We start from the raw sequence: 16,207 nt of genomic DNA, 5'->3' as shown, positions 1-16,207 counted from the left end.
AAATTAGACCCAGAAGAGGAAGAAATTTGTTCAGACCAAGGGAAGGAAAATGCCAAACCGCATATTTACGAGGCAAAACGGACTTTTCGTTTCTTTCCTCGCAACTGTTGACCCCCATTGATTGAAATCGACCTCGAGTTGTTTTGGTCTCGGAATATGGACAGATTGTAATGATCTTAGCCAAAATCTGGTCAACAACACTGTGTGGACTAAACATTTTTCAAAGTTTTGCATGCAGTCAACGGTGTCCTAGCTCGTATATTGTGGTTGCATACCTACCTTAGACCCTCCTAAACAGAACTCTCTTAATGTATATGGTCCGATAATTATGTGATTCATGCGGTTGTGCCCAGATCATGAACTGCGTTGGCAGTGTTCCGCACGGCTTTAGATCCGTTAAAATCTTCACAGGCATGTCGAGGAACGTTGTCATTCCGACCCCATGGTATGTGCATTTTCAAGTGAGTCGCTGCCGGAGATTTTGCGAAACCAAACTTCAGAACCTCATGCCGATTCCACCTGTTCTTTGTGGCTGCGTCTAAGAGGGTGCGGCACATCTGCGCCTCCAACATGCTCCGAGAACTCGGCTGGCGAGAAACAACGCACCCCTGGCACGGCTCGCAGGCGCTGCTGATCTCCGCCTTTCACATGCTTCTGCAAGAACCCATTGATCATCTTGCCGTCCAGGATGTTTCCGTCGCGGCATCCGAAGGAGAGAAGTGAAAGGCCTCGCGATAGGCTAAAAGTAAAGGAAATTTACGATTGTAAATATTTGAGGAACGATCAAGATTGAGGGAAAGAACAATCCCTGTCGATTTGCTTTTCATTAAGCGATGGATACAAAGACCGGCGGAGGAGCGATTCTCCACAAGCGAGAGCGACCTTAATCACCATCCAAGCGAGAGGATGTTTATTACATGATCAAAGTATCAGATTAGGGCTTGTCCTTGAACGGGAGTTTAAGGTCACAAACCTTGTCCTGCTGCCTGTAACCATAAAGGCCGTCACCAAGGACTTCCCACATGCAGTAAGTTTGGCAACGTCCGATGTCTCTCTTGGTCGAGTAGATGTCGAACACGATCCACCCTTTCGCCCAGGAAACCCCGCAGAAAAACAGCGTGGTGCCCCAGAAATTGGCCCGGAACTTGAACCGGTAGTTCCCATCGGGGCCGACCACGCAGCTCCCTAGGTCGTCGTTCTTGGACTTGCAGTGAATCGTAAAGTTCACGCCGTAAAGGCGGTTGAACACTTGCACCACGGTCTTGAAAGGGCTGATCACGAAGTCTACGCAGGCGCCGGTTTCGTTCATCATGAGGCGGGCCGCGCCGCCCGAGAACATGAGGGTGAGCGATGCGACCAAGAAGAAGTGGTTGCCGAACGAGGCCATGGTCTGGGATTTTCGTTGGATGTTCTCAGTGAAGCACCGATGTTGTTTCATACGAGATGGTTATAAAGGAGGGTGTCGTGAAACATTTTAGGAGAAGCTAATCATGACTGAGCCATTCTTTTTTGGAGGGATTACGTTTGACTTACGAAGAATTCATCAAGAGCCTAACTTGCAAGGCCAATCATGCAAAAGGAAATGTCTTTACGAGGTATGAGCGAAGCTCCACGTGTTGAGAGAAGACACTTTATACGGAAGGTGTCATCAAAAAAATTTGTGGGGAAATTGTTTATCTGATATATGGTTCATTCATGATTAGTTGGATTTGCTTCATCATGCAAAAACTACCAGATGATAAAAAAATATTCGTGTACCAGGCATGCAATTTGTAATCTCCAATTCCTTAACTATGATGACGCATTCGTAATATCGTACGATACACCTGATGCATCATAGAAGCGCTTGAAAACACACTCAATGGTGGCCCGGCTTAAACATGGCCTCGTAAAATGCAAAATTCCAATTTGAGCACAGCACAGAGTGAAGGTCGGAGCAGATTTTTCAAATGAGACCTTGAAAGGATTCTGTTTGCACCAAAAATTGACCAGGTCGTCGACATGAAAGGGCACGTGACTAAAGCGCCAGCTATTACTGAACACGTGACCTATTGTCAGAAACACTAAGAATTGTTGATGTACATCGATGACCATTAATAAGTTGTCCGTATGCGACGACATATGGTTAGCGATAGTCGATACGGATATCCATTAAAAGGGACGATAGATTGTAAATTGAGACACCAAGAGAAGGTTGGAGGATGCCCGGACGCAGTCATGATTTTTCAAACCACTATTGAATAAAGCAATGGAGTTGTGGAGTAACCCAAACGTGATTTTAACGGAGCCACGTCTCGAAGACAAGATCACGGCATCGCGGCAGCATGGACACAAGATTTTCGGAAATGGGGAAGCATAGCTATAATCGCAAGAGAAATGTTCACATCGTCGTTTCAATTCCATCGTGTTTCTTAAATGTAGTTTCAAATCCGCATCCTTGATTATACTCTGATGTTGCATCTTTCACGTTCTCGAGCTTTGTCGCCAATTAAATTCTGGCATAATTTGTGTACATTAAGTTCTATTAAAGTGGCTGTATTTCTCAAGCTTTATCATCCCAAAAGAGATTCCGTTGTCAAATCCAATTCGGGCGAGAAACAGTTTGAAAACCGTGCTTAACATGGTACTCAGAGCACCATGTCCGAGCAAGTGGCTAATTGACAATGCATCTGCACACAAGCAGTTAGTGGTATTTCATAGCTAATCAATTGAATATCCATATTATCTTCACTATAGTTAAGAGAGTAATGCCTGATTCTAACTACACGATCAAAGTGAACCTACCGTCATCGTACCACGGTTTTGATCAATGAAGTACGATCCAGGCAACAAGGATTGACATAATCGCAGTGCAAAACATGCCTTGTTGCTTAGTTCTGCATGCGTGAGAAGAATAAATTCATGCGGACACTAGGGGAAGGTAATGCCAAACTGCACATTCATGAGCCATAACAGAAAGGTCAGCTGCTGAAGCTGGCTTTCGTAAGTTTCTTCGTAAAATGGACAAAAGATTGCAGCAATATCTTGCCACAAATCAGGTCAGACATACATTTGCATTGAGTCATCAATCCACCGACGCTGGGAAGCTATTAGCCTGATCAAATGCTCCAGGTACGTGAAGCCTGTTGATCTTTCTTCTCGTACCTGCAGTCAGTTACTTCGTCACACAGCTGCTTAAAACTGGATCCGAAAGCCAAATCAGTCCGGCCCGTATCGTCCCATCTTATGTCCGCGACATCATGCAGTCAATCATGGTCGCGGAGACAACCCAAACCCGATATTTTTGGAGCTCCGGTTGAACAAAAGGAGAAAGCTTGGCCAAACATTGCAGCAACATACATTTTCAATTGCTTCCAGAGCGAGCACGGAAGCTATTCACAACTTACTTCCATTTCTAAATCCTCCTCGAAGTGAAGTCCAAGAAAAGGTTGAACAAATACAAAACCAATATCCTCCCCGGAATCGCTCACATTCTCGTGAGCTCAGTTCTACATCGGTTTTGCCACTCTTAAAATGCCCGCGGTCGCAGATCTAACCTATACAGCTTCTAGGAAGACGGACATGTAAAAGTGGGTGAAAAAGCCTACAGTTTGAACATAAACATTATGTTACCCCCAACATATCCGTAGAAAGGTGTCTAAGGTACCATGGTGATGTGTCTGAGAGGATGCGATACATCGGTGCCTCCAGCATGCTCCACGAACTCGGCCGGCGAGAAAGAGAATCCATGGCAGGTGCAAACAATGCTGACCTCCGCCTTCGTGTACCTGTGCAGGAACCCGTTGACTGTCTTGCCGTTCGGGCCGCTTCCTGTTGTCGAAACGCGCGGCATCTGAAGGAGAGGATGTGAAGGCCTCGGAGGCTTTCCGCTGCCTCCGTTGGGCGAAGCAGACCTTGGGTCCACGCATTCTCCATCGGGATTTTGAGGTACGCCTTGGGTTTCTGAACCAGCATCTTCTTTCGGTTTAGTTGGGTCCGCTGACCTGGTAGGGCTTGTGGAATCAGCTTTCTCATCGGATAGGTTCATTGCCTCGTCCGTGACTTCAGCAGATTCTGATGGATGGCGGGGAGAGTTCCGCTTGGGCAACCGTCTCTTTCTGCTGCTTGCAGTGGAACAGTTTTTGGCATCGCAGCCAGTGCCACCTGCGAAAGATCAAAGGATAGATTATCAGTGTCGCTCAGTAGCAAAAACGGAGTTGTGCGGTGTGGCGAGCCGATGCAAATTAGGCCTGCGCCGGGAGACTGAAAAGGATCCGTTTTTGTTTCGATCAATACGGAAACTATTCCGACCAGCCAACCTATATCAAACATCAACTTCCTAGATACATGAATGACAGGACACTATCAACTCACGAGATTGGTAATGCAATAGACACGTTCATCCCCTTCCTCTCTGTGGCAAACGCCAAGCAGAGTTGTACTTACAAGACATCAGACAACAGAGAATCCCAGGGGAAAAAAAAACCGAGCAACCTTTGTCTAGCTGATTTCAAATAAAATACTAACAAATCATCAACAGACCAGGGAATTAAACTTTAATTTCTATTACCAAGAACAAGTCCAAAAGACAGTACCTTGGCGCGGAGAACAACGCTGGCAATCGGAGACACCAGAAGAGCTGCACACTTGCGACCCATTCGAGGACGCCGTTTTCTTCCCGCTGCTACTCTGGTCCGAGGCAATTTGCCCCAACTCCCAAACCCCATCGCTCTTGCCCGGACCCGGGACCCAGTAAGGGAACCCGTACCCGTTCACGAAAGGACCGTACGGGAACTGCACCGGCACCACCAGGTAGGGCGGGCACACGGGATGAGCAGTGGCCGCCGCTCCCTCAGCGCCCGGTTCCACATCCACGCCCTCCTCCTCCACCTTTTTCGGAGCGGGTTCACCAACCGGGTCGGATCTTCCAGCGTTGTTCCTCCGCCGCTTCTCCTCTCTCTTCTTCTTCGCCTCGAACCTCCTCATAGCCTGCATTGCCCGCTTTCTATTCGGGTCCGACCCCGACCCGCCCGTCTCAAGATCCGATCCCGTCAATTCGGCAGAAACAGTCCGATCCTTTCGAGCTCCTCCCGAGTCCTCGCCGTTCGACCCCAATGAGCTCTCAAAGGCGAGACCTTTGACGGGCTCTCTCGCTTTCTCCGATTTCCCATACGAACCTCCGATCGACAAAACCAAATCGAGCTCTAGGTCCTCGAGCTTTTCCTCTTTCAACCCCAACTCGGTCGCGCCCATGATCTCGATCATCGTATCAGCCTCAAACATGGACAAAGGCGATACCTTTCTACCTTTTCCTTCGCAAGGTATACAAGCAACAAAGGAAGAAGAAGAGGATGAAACGTTCACTCGGTCTTTGTCTCGCGATTTTCTTTTTGGGACAACGTTAAGCTCTTCGTAGGGAGTAATAATAGCGACGGAGGGAGCCGGGACAGTGCGACACGTGTCGGAACCGACGGGCGAGGGTGCGTTGCGAGATAAATAAGGCAGCCCCACTGAATCCTCGTTGACAGCTAATAAGAATTTCCATAGACGCAAGTTGGATCTCCTTCCCTCCCTGGGCGGACACGTGTCCTGCGCCGATGGAGGGTCGAGGTCGCGGCGACACGTGGCCGGGTGCATGGCGGGGAAGGGCTTCTTCTGTTTTTCTTACCGACGCTGTTCGGGAGGGGGAATCTTCTTCTTTCCTTTTGAGGACGGGAAGCGAGGGGGCCCGCCACGTGGAGGGATATCTGGTGCCCCCCGGATCTCCACGTCTCCGGCCAAAGAGAATCGCCGTACGTCTGATTTACAGGCCACGTTTGCCTTTGTGTGGAGCATCGGGGCGACGGGCAGGTGGGCCCCGCCTCCCGGTTGGTGACGTGGAGCGGGAGTTCGCTGGAGTCCCACGTGTCGGCATCTGAACGGTGGAGCGCACGTGGGTTGAGCTGTTTGGATAACGAAAGGTGTCGGGGATGGGAATCCTTGGGGATTTGATACGTGGAGGTGACGAGGAGTCCCGAGAAACTCTTTCGGTCGACATTTTAAGTAAAAGGGTGTAATTAAGGTGACTACGTGTCCGCAAACGATTGGCACGAAACTTCTTTGAAAATTTTTCAAAGAAAATCCAGAATTACGCTATAAGTTGATTTTATAAATTGCAATTACAAAAATGCAAATACGATAATGTTTTAGGATGATTAGGATTGTGTATAACACCAATGGTAACGTAGACAACGGCGGGTCACTAAGAGAAACGAAAACAAAGTATTAGCGAAACATCGTAGGGTGTTCTTCTTGTCATGAAACAACAACTACCTTACATAATTGACTAGCATATGTAACATCTAAATTGTGGAGTCAAATCCATCGATATTAGCAATATCTGCTCCTCTTGGATATTCTAGTCCAACCCAAAATTTTTGGTAATATGTAAGAGGGGACACCAAGAAAAAGTAGAAAGTCCTCGTTATATTTGAGTAATTTGACTTTCATGACTCGTGCTGTTTCATTGAAGGAGGAACCGGCCTCTTTATTCGCTAATTTAACCGACATCTATGTACAAGAACCATACATCGGTTACATCGCCGAAAACCCGAAAGAAATCCCTAAAGGTTTCAAGAAAGCTCCAATCTTGTCGTAATAACGGCGGGATACCGATAAATCCACTATGAGTGTTGAAGTACAAGGTCGGTAGAGGGACTTGAGAAGTTGGCGAGTAATAGTAATAACGGTGCAATCTCAATCACAAGTATTATGAATAGTAACACATATTTATCAATCACGGCGGGACTAATCTGGCTTGTTGTCGGCATGCTCGTCTCCCAATTGCATGCCTTCTTTAACTTCTTGTATTTGTAATCCTTCCAATCTGGCTGTGTTGCTAGAGTGGAGTTGCGCTGTTTGTGCCTTGTCGTTGTCCAATCTAGCTTGTTGCTAGAATGGGAGTTTGATGATGTCGTCACGAAACTCAATGAATAATTTGCACGACTTTTACAAGGTGAAGTCCGAATTGAGTTTTGACCCCCCAACCAAAAAAAAAAAAAACCTTTTTTAATTGAGTTGGAATGTTCGGGAGCAATAGTTGTTTAGTTATTCATGGTGATATCTAGAACGAGGTTAAATCGTTGAAAGGAGAAAGGAAAAACATGAAATTGACAAAAGGTTCTTAGAGAGATTGACGAACGATAAAAATGACAAGGGGAGGGAGCCAATTCATAGCGGAGTGTTTCTTTTTTCCGGTCGTTCAAATCTTTTGGGCCCTTTGGGCCCCAAAATATTTTTATTATTGGGCCTCTGTGTCCCGCACACGGCCTCAAAGGCTGAATCCAAAGAAGAAAAAGTAGGGCCTGGGAGGGCCCAATGGGGCCAATGGGCTTTTGACTCTGCTAAGGCCCAATTAGGGTAGAGGCCATGGGTGGCCCGCACGACCCTGTTTTCAATCGAATTCGATTGCCCTGCCTTAGATGTAATCGAGCCGAGTCGACTCGATAAAATGCCTCACTTAAACTCGACCCAACTTTTATATGCAGAGCTCGATCGAGTATCAATTTCTCGCTCGAGCTTGATCAAAGCTATGTTTATTTGGATAAAAATAGATGATTTGGAAAATATTTTCCTAAAAATGATCGCTTGTATATCTTAAAATAGTCAACCAATGAAAAATATTTTCATTATCGCCAATAATTTATGTTCAGATATTTTTTTGAGCGATGAAAATATTATGCACACATTCATTTTTATAAGAGATATAAGCGATTATTTTAAAAAATATATTTTTTGAACTATTCGTTTTCTATAACAAAAAAAAAAAAAGAAGCCTAAATTACAATTAATTTCCAAACAAAATTCAAGCTCGAGTCATACTAGCTCACAAGTCATGGAATTTCAAGTATATTTTATCTATTTTGTGAGTATTAACGTGTTTGAAAAAAATAATCAATAATCAAAGCTTGATTTGGCTCGCGAGCTTATCCAGCTAAATATTAATAAACTCAAACTTAACTCAGACAAGATATTTGCCCAACTTGAACTTGAGCTTGGGTTGAAAATGGGCTAGTCGATCTCGAATAATCATTGAGACAAGTCCGAGCTACTCACGAATAGTCATCGTGTCTTTTAAGGAGCTGATACATTTTACGTATCTATGCATAAATATGACTCGAATTTGAGAGCTGAGCTTAAGCCAGGTTTGATGATCAAACCGAGTCGAGTCGAGTTTGGAGGGATGGATAACAAGGCTCGATTCGCCGTAACTCTTAAGTCCTAAAAAAAAAATAAAGTACATAGACAGGTCAATCGATTCTCAAAATCTAGTTTCGGACACGAAGTACAGTGAAGAGGTAGCTAAGTCTCACTTGGTCAAGGAAAAAGACAGAAAAGAAAGAAAGAAAGAAATTGCCTCTCAAGATCAAAGTATAAAAGCTTGAGCCACCTGAAAATTTCTAGACTGGCATCGTCATCACCATTTGGCCTTCCATAAAACTGGAATCACAGAAGAAACTTTTGTCATCCAAATTCAAAAGAAAAGAGACAGAGAATTGTAGAGATTGCTCAAATAAAACTAGGAAATAATAGCAGAAAACAGCTGCGAAACAAGCATACCTCTTGATGTAGTAGTAGCAAAAATCGACCAAGATGAACGACTGCACGATTTCGGCGAGGAAGATCGCCAGGAACCAGAACGAGCCGCTCCCAATCATGTAAAAATACGCCCCCCGTGTGTCGATAGTCTGCGCATATGTGTTCGCAAAACGTCATGTAAACAATGAAGTCATTTTCGCCGTTCTAAACTCTAAATGAGACATTCCGGACCGGAAGCTAAGAACTACACGAGAATACTTTTTCCTAGGTTGTCGTTTGATACGAGAAACAAAGCTGACCTGAATGATCCAATGAGCCCAGGCCATGAATCTCGCAACCCCCAGAGCGAAAACGTAGTGGGCCGTGAATGGCTCGATCATCTGAAAACCATCTTGAGAAAGACATGAATGAGAAAACTCGTGATCCGATCCGGAGCACGTTAAACTACGGCAACATGAATAAATCGACCTTCATATTTTGCATTAGCCGAAGCTGAGGCAGCACAGACAAAGCTTCTGCGTAAACGCAAAATGCAAATATGATCTCGATGTAGCGAGTCTTGGGAATGTAAGGATGAATTAGGACGGCAAGGACGATGCAAGGCGCCACCTGACAAGCAGAATGCCGAAGCACGCTATGTTATCACTAGCAGCAAATTTCTTCTACGTTCAAGTTAAGAACACGCTACTAATCAAGCACAAAGCAGCAACATCGGATGTGATGTACTTCGCCGATGTATTCTATATACTTACCACGTAATATATAGGAAAATTGTCTAGATCCTTCGCATAACTTGCTTTCAACTTGACTCGCATCATGTAGATGACCCATGTGGTCGATGCGAGGGTAATGAAATCCAACACGGTATGGATGTTCTGTTCGGTGATGGTACTAGAGATAAATCTTGCCACGAGGAAGATAGCCGTGAGTTCTTGAGTCTTTAGAGACAGGCCTGAAAAGAAGTCAATGAGAATAGAATTAGGAGATCCATGTAATGTTCGGGTTAGAGTACTGATCACCACGCCACGGCCACTTTCATGACGAGCAGCGTATACACCACCATTTTCTCGATGACTGTCCTACCTATCTCCATTTCCTAACATTAATTATGCTAGTACATAGAACATAAATTAAATTCCTCTGTGGAGAGAAGAAGCCCAGCTTCCAATTACTGAACTTCGATCTGTGCTAATTACCGACATATAAGGAACATTTCCCCCTATAACAAATCTTAACCTTCTAATTCTTATTGGTGTGGACCATTATCACATCGGCAACATCGAGCTAATTGCATTCCACAAACCGTTTTCGAACAGCAAAGCCATGTTATTGTCGATTATGCTATGTCCCTGGGGACATTGCCAACCACAAGGAGTCACCGAATGACTAAGTCCCAATAAGATTCATTCCTTGCCGTTGCATCGATGCATTGCAGTTGACTTTTTCAAAGAACAACCACGGGTTTAAGGCAGCGAAAAGTGGACCTTCGAGCAAAATTTGAATCCAGAGAGGAAGCAAATCCCACAAGGCTTAATCTACTTGTTCTAGATTGCAGGACTAACCCCCTAAAGGAGGCCTCAAGCTTGCATGAATGAAATCATTGGGTAATCCTTTCGAGATAGGAATTATCGCACGGACCAAGCGAATGCATCCTAAATCAACCAAATCTCAGATTTGGATCATAGCTTCGAAGGGAAAATAATGCACATAACTGATCTATATAACAAATTTCCGATTTACGATATCTCCATAGCCCTGCCTAGAAGACCTACTGCATCTCGGACACTAGCCGAATTCCGGATGCATGGTCCAAACGATTAATGCAAACCGAATCGACATCTGCCTAATTCACTCGGCCAAAAGTCAAGAAAACGAAAATTAATCCGCATTAAACAGAGGAATGAACTCAAGGGAAAAGGGAAAAACAAAAGGGATTCCAGAGCTAAAAACAGAGCATGGAAAAGAGGAGGAGAAAAACAAGAAGAGCTGTACCGGAGCAAGTCCTTTGGCGGATGAGCTTGTACCCGAGCACGAGAAGCCCAGCCGCATGGCTGAGCTCGGAGGCTACGAAGAAATGGCTGTGGTTCTTCACCGTGAGCTTGAGGGCCAACAAGCAAGCCGCCATGAGGCCCACCACCACCAAGACCTTCACCTTCATGGGTTGCCTCCTCATCCACCCAACCACCACCGGCAAATTCTTCTTCTTCTCCATCTTTCTTTTTCTTTTTCCACAGAAGCGAGAGAGAGAGAGAGAGAGAGTGGCGTTACGATGTGTCTGGACAGAGAAGGAGGAGGAAGACGAAGGAGGAGACCAGAGAGGAGAGAGAAGGGGCGTTATGGAGGAGACAAATAGAGTGCATGCAGAGGGTGTTACTGTTATACGTGCTATTTATTAGGCAATCAATCAATTAATTTCCCACTTTTTCTCAAACGCCAATGAGGTTTTGCCACGTGCGGTATCTTAATTATGGATTTACTGATATGGTTTCCGGAATAAGCTGGTTAATAAAGATTGGGATTATGGAGGTAAATTGCCTAACTTAAGGGGAGTTTGACTAAATCGACTAAATCGATTTCTTGACATGTCGTATGGATGCCGAATTTCTTTATAACTCTTTTTATTTGATTATAAATCTAATTTTCATCGATATATTTGCGTTACTTCATGCTGTTGAATATGAGAGACGTCTTTTCATACAGTCTTTTAAAAGAATGCAATCTGTTTTTCCGTTTTCTTTTTATTGCAAGACGATAGCCGGAGAAGGTAATTGATTGTGTTTTCTTTGAAACACCTGTTCAATCTTAGGAAAGAGGTCCATTCTCTTCTTTGAAGATAGATGGTAACAAATCCATCCCCAACATATCCAATTTTGAAGGAGTTCCCTATTGAGACACTCCCTCTCCTTTTGGTTGATAGTTTCCAATCATAGGAATGCAAATTGCCCAATGTGGTTTGATTTAGGTTCTTTTAACAAGTGATTAGATTCCCCAACATATGTGATTTTGCTGAAGTTCTTCACTTCCCCCCCACCCCCACAAATGATTAATAAAAAAAAAAAGAAATTGTCCCTTTTCTCCCTCTCACTTAAATTTAAACTTACAATTTGAAGGCTTCGAGAGATAGTAATTATACCTTGTGAGTAGGAAACTTTTCATCTATAGGTTCATGTCAACCGTTGAATCAAAGCATGGCACACCCTAACAATGAGGATAGCAACATAACTATCTCGTGCATTGTCTCTTAGAAAGGTCCTATGGATTCGATTATCAAAGGTGCCTAGACTTATGGGAAAAATTATTTAAAAAAAATTATAAACCTATTATACAGATACCAATTCATCCTTAAACATTTCAATTGTCCCAATTTAATTCTAAACTTTTTGACGATTTATCAATATAGTTCTAAACCTTTTAACGATTTGCTAATTTAGTCATAAATCTTTTTACGATTTGTCAATGTAGTCATTCTGACCAAATAGTCAAATGATAGGTTTAAGGCTAAGTTGGCAAATCTTCAAAAGATTTAGGATTGAATATCATAAAAAAATGCTTAGGACTAAACTGAAAAATTTTCAAAAAGTTTAGGACTAAATTAACTGTTGTACAATAGATTTAAGACCTTTGGAAAATTATCCTTAGACTTGTGGGTGCCAAACTTTGCCTAACAAAAGAGGGAAAAAGAGGAGGGAGATACAATCACGAGTTTCTTGTACACTAGAGGATGGCATTGATGCACCTACACCAAGATAATCATGGTTTAACACTCGTCTAATCCATATTATCTACCCGAGTAATTGTTTTATAACAACGAGATTATTCACGTACATGGACCCTTTTTTCTCTTCCTGACGAAGATAGTTCCTAATTTTCCGTCAATTGCTCGTAGAGCATGGGAGGCAACCTTGGGGTGAGGACGGCTCGAAGAGGAGTGGCCTTGGGCAGGTTGACCCCTAACCCTTCGGTCATGTCCACCGGCTCGTCCGACGGCGTTGCCAAGTCGAATCCTTGAAGAAGACGAGCCAGTGTCAAGTGGGTCGCTCGCAACGCGAACGCAGCTCCCGGGCACGACCTTCTGCCCGACCCGAATGGAATGAACTCGAAATGCTGACCCGAAGCGTCCACGCCTTCGAGGGGAGGGGACCCAAAAAAAAAAAAAAAGAGGAAGAGAGATCACATCAATTTAACGTGTTTAGCTGGTCAATTCGTTTGATTGGGCCTCATAGGGAGCCTTGCTTTATATATGAGTTGCATGTGTGTATGGTTAACGAGCAGATATACGTACCTGAATGATTCGTCAAGAACCTTTCTGGTAAGAATTTTTCAGGGTCGGACCAGACCCGAGGGTCTCTGTGCAGCTTCCACACGTTGACGAATATCCGAGTACCTTTCGGAATAAGATAGCCCGTCACGGTGCAGTCCTCCCTCGCTTCGTGCGGCACCGACAAGGGGACCTGATGCAAGAAACGACCATTCAAATTTTCGCATACATTGTCCCATTACATCTCCGAGACACACATCATGTCGTGTCCCATCCGGACGTCATTGATATCGGATCGAGTCAGACAATGAATCATACGAAAAGAATAAGGCACCTGGCGGGTATAGGCGTAGGGTTTCCTTGACGATGGCTTGGAGGTAAGGCAAGCTCTCGATGTCGGAGTCTTGCACCCACTTGTCCTTGCCCACCCTGAGGTCCATCTCTTCTTGAGCTCTCTTCAGGACATGCTTGTTGTTGAGCAATAGAGACACGACCCACGTCAAGTTCAGAGACGTCGTGTCCGATCCGGCCACTATAATGTTCTTCAGGATGTAAATCAGCCAGATGAGAGAGAGAAAAAAGAAAAAAAGGGACCAAGAATATTAATCAGTACATATGGTCATTGCAGCTTGACTTACAAAATAAAATTTAGACCATACGCTTATTCGAGAAAGAAGAAGGAACGATTGGAGGGGTTTGGACATGGAGACGATGAGCTAGATCCGGCCCACACTTCTGATTTTCATTTTAGAACATTCTATTACAGCTACAAGCCCAAGAAACAAAAATACTGTGTGGACCCTTTTACCCTTTTTCTGGATCAATTCGGACAAAACTTGTCAATAACAAGCCCAGAAGCCCATAGAGAACAGGATTTGGATGAGCCAACTCAGTAACTATTATTGTGGCAGGAAAAAAAAAAATGATGCCCCTTGTCAGGGAAAGATACCATAAAATAATCATAAATTATATCCGTGATACCAATATCCCAAAAAAAAAAAAAATATTGTTGGTGGACGAAGGGTATTTTTGTCACACTCGTACGAGTACGAGACATCGGTAATACAAACAAAAAAATACAAAAACAAATTTCGGGTATTGGTGTCATAGCGAGCATAGCGATGACACAAGAAAAACTTTTGAGATATCGTGTCACAGCTCGCATGATTTAAGATTTTCGATAGTATGAATCATGGCTACAGCTTTTTGCTAGGACAAGTACAAATTGACCGCGAGATATTTTCCAACACCCTTCGCCTTCAGTCAAAGAAATAATGAAGTGAGCTTTGTTCTGACCACTAAAAAACAAGTGAGCTTTAATCACTAAGAGTCATACCACTACTGTAGCCTTGATGAGCGTCTCAGGCGAGTGACCGAACGCGGCGAAGCCATCCTCCCCAATCACGGCCAGCATCACGTCTATGAAATCCTCCTTCCCATCCGTCGCCCCTCCGCCTCTCCTCTTCAGCTTGTGCTCCTCGACCCATTTCCCGACGATCTCGTCCAATTCCGCAGCCACCCTCTTCATGGTCTTCACTGTCCCCACGCAGTCCGTCCACCCCGCGAAGGGCAGCAGGTCCGACACCGCGGGGAACCCGGAGATGTACATGAAGTCCTTGATCACTTTCCTCAGGTGGCTCGCCTCGTCGTCACCGGGGGAAGACCCGGTCGGTGCCGCCGGCGACAGCCCGAAGTACCTCTTGCTCGCGATCATTCTGATTATGATGTTCAAGGTCAGGAGCTCGAGCGATTGGCTTAGGACCAGCGCCTTGGAGGACCCGTCTGGGACGCGGTCGGTGTCGGTCCGGCAGAGGGCGTGCAGGTCCTTGATGAAGGCGTCGATTTCTGACGCTTGAACGTGCTTCAGGTTGTCGAGCCTGCAAGAGAGACGAACGCGACTTTTGACTTTTTATCTTCTAGACTGAACGGAACCAGACTGAATTCAGGCGACGATCCAACAGCCCTACCTTCGGGTGCTCAGGAGCTCGAGCATGGTGATCTTCCTCATCTCGCGCCAAAAGTCTCCGTACTCCGCGAAGCCGAAGCCCGCGTAGCCGTAGCCCAAGTGGATCCCGGCCTTGGACTTGGGACGGGAAGCGAGGTCCTTATCGTGGGTGGTGAAGCACTCCCGGACCGCCTCGCGGCTGCTTATGACGGTCGTCGGGTGGACTCCGAGCCGGATCCGGAACATCGGGCCTTGCGCGTCGGCCATGGCGGCCAGGGTCCTGGCCAGCGGGGTCTCGCCGCCGAGCAAGTGGAGGTGGCCTATGACCGGCCATGCGCCCGGCAGCTCCGGGGGCAAGGTGGCGCCTTTGGGTTTGTTCGGAGAAGATCTTGACCTCCATAGGATTAGTAGGAGCGACAGAACCCCCAGAACTGCAAAGAGATGAGTGAAGAAGAGGCATGGCGGTTCAGAGAGAGAGGGAGAAGGTGTGTGTCAATGAACAGAGTTGGACTTGAATGGTTAATAACTTAACATGGTATATAATTTGGTCCTTTTTTTTTATTTTATTTCCTTTCTCATCTTTATTTTTTTTTCACTATTTATTTTTACAAACAATTACCGTCACCATGATATGTTCATCACTTCAAAGGAAATAGATCAAATGATTACGTGATTGATTAGTCTAACCATGCAATGTAATTTTGATTTTTTATATCACCCGTATGTAAATATCTCTTTTGTAACTTAGTCGGGGAAATTAGTTGGTTAAGGATAGTGACGATATTGAGATAATATTTCGAAGTATTCGAAATTATATAGCTCATCTATAGTTGTTGGTTTTTTTTTTTAAATTGTTATTAGTGGAAGACGCATTTTCCCTCGAATTGACTTTACACAGGCGAGAGAAAAGTAGATGGGATTCACGAGCGTCGAGAAAGGGAAAGCGACATGGAGGGTGATGGCAACAAGTAACTACGCCAGGAATTCGATAGCTCTGTGGATTGGTCTCGTCGGCCGTGGTGGCTGGGGGTCGACTCGGTCAACGCGGTCTTGCGCGACATCTCCTTCTTTACTATGAATTTTTTACGGAGTTTGTCGGTATGGAAAAGTCTGTTTCGTCCGTTAAATCTGTGAATTCCTCTTCGCTGTGTCGAAGTGAAAATGAGGAAGAAGTATAAGCTTTTTGACAACGGCATAAACTTTTTGGTAACAACATAAACTTTTTTACTTTTGAAATAAAAATTCATTTGATAATAACATAAAATTCTGTAGTTGCTAACGGATAGCGATCGGTGGTAGGGATGCGAGAGAGATGGAGATGGAATGCGCGATGAAAATAATTTTTATTTTTATTTATGTTCTAAATCAAACCTATCTTTAGGATGAAAATTTGTCCCAAAAAAAAAATGTGAAATTATTTTACCATATGAATTTATGTTTCGGGAACA

General features: G+C 44.7%; 3 protein-coding genes across 3 annotated transcripts; all 3 read right to left on the bottom strand.

Moving 5' to 3' along the window:
* Positions 1–3,314: 3,314 nt before the first annotated feature.
* On the bottom strand, positions 3,315–5,493 carry LOC115731772 (ninja-family protein 3). Its single transcript, XM_030662448.2, has 2 exons — positions 4,575–5,493; positions 3,315–4,143 (listed from the first exon to the last, which is right to left on the bottom strand). Exons 1-2 carry the CDS (start codon positions 5,260–5,262, stop codon positions 3,638–3,640), a joined length of 1,194 nt encoding a protein of 397 aa, XP_030518308.1. The 5' UTR covers positions 5,263–5,493; the 3' UTR covers positions 3,315–3,637.
* Positions 5,494–8,187: 2,694 nt separating this feature from the next.
* On the bottom strand, positions 8,188–10,817 carry LOC115753376 (ER lumen protein-retaining receptor erd-2.2-like). Its single transcript, XM_030691952.2, has 6 exons — positions 10,549–10,817; positions 9,309–9,508; positions 9,025–9,165; positions 8,856–8,936; positions 8,578–8,705; positions 8,188–8,457 (listed from the first exon to the last, which is right to left on the bottom strand). Exons 1-6 carry the CDS (start codon positions 10,766–10,768, stop codon positions 8,418–8,420), a joined length of 810 nt encoding a protein of 269 aa, XP_030547812.1. The 5' UTR covers positions 10,769–10,817; the 3' UTR covers positions 8,188–8,417.
* A 1,461-nt stretch (positions 10,818–12,278) lies between these two features.
* On the bottom strand, positions 12,279–15,248 carry LOC115753375 (cytochrome P450 CYP82D47-like; the record flags this gene model as incomplete). The annotated part of the gene is made up of 5 exons (XM_048276136.1): positions 12,279–12,680; positions 12,839–13,005; positions 13,148–13,356; positions 14,151–14,691; positions 14,782–15,248. Coding segments are annotated over 5 exons (1,647 nt in total), but the record flags the coding sequence as incomplete, so codon positions are not given.
* Positions 15,249–16,207: the final 959 nt, after the last annotated feature.

This window comes from Rhodamnia argentea, chromosome 1, assembly GCF_020921035.1.
Source record: "Rhodamnia argentea isolate NSW1041297 chromosome 1, ASM2092103v1, whole genome shotgun sequence".
Taxonomy (NCBI): Eukaryota; Viridiplantae; Streptophyta; class Magnoliopsida; order Myrtales; family Myrtaceae; genus Rhodamnia; species Rhodamnia argentea.
The sequence above is the reverse complement of the archived record's forward strand: the minus strand, read 5'-3'. Positions and strand labels throughout refer to the sequence as shown.

Excerpts from the sequence above, each read along its gene's own strand:
- LOC115753376 (XM_030691952.2), bottom strand. The coding sequence starts at position 10,768 with ATGGAGAAGAAGAAGAATTTGCCGGTGGTGGTTGGGTGGATGAGGAGG. Across the intron at positions 9,166-9,308 it reads ATTTTCCTATATATTACGTG|GTGGCGCCTTGCATCGTCCT; the intron begins GTAAGTATATAG and ends TCTGCTTGTCAG. Across the intron at positions 8,706-8,855 it reads GGGCTCATTGGATCATTCAG|ACTATCGACACACGGGGGGC; the intron begins GTCAGCTTTGTT and ends ACATATGCGCAG.
- LOC115731772 (XM_030662448.2), bottom strand. The coding sequence starts at position 5,262 with ATGTTTGAGGCTGATACGATGATCGAGATCATGGGCGCGACCGAGTTG. Across the intron at positions 4,144-4,574 it reads GCGTTGTTCTCCGCGCCAAG|GTGGCACTGGCTGCGATGCC; the intron begins GTACTGTCTTTT and ends GATCTTTCGCAG.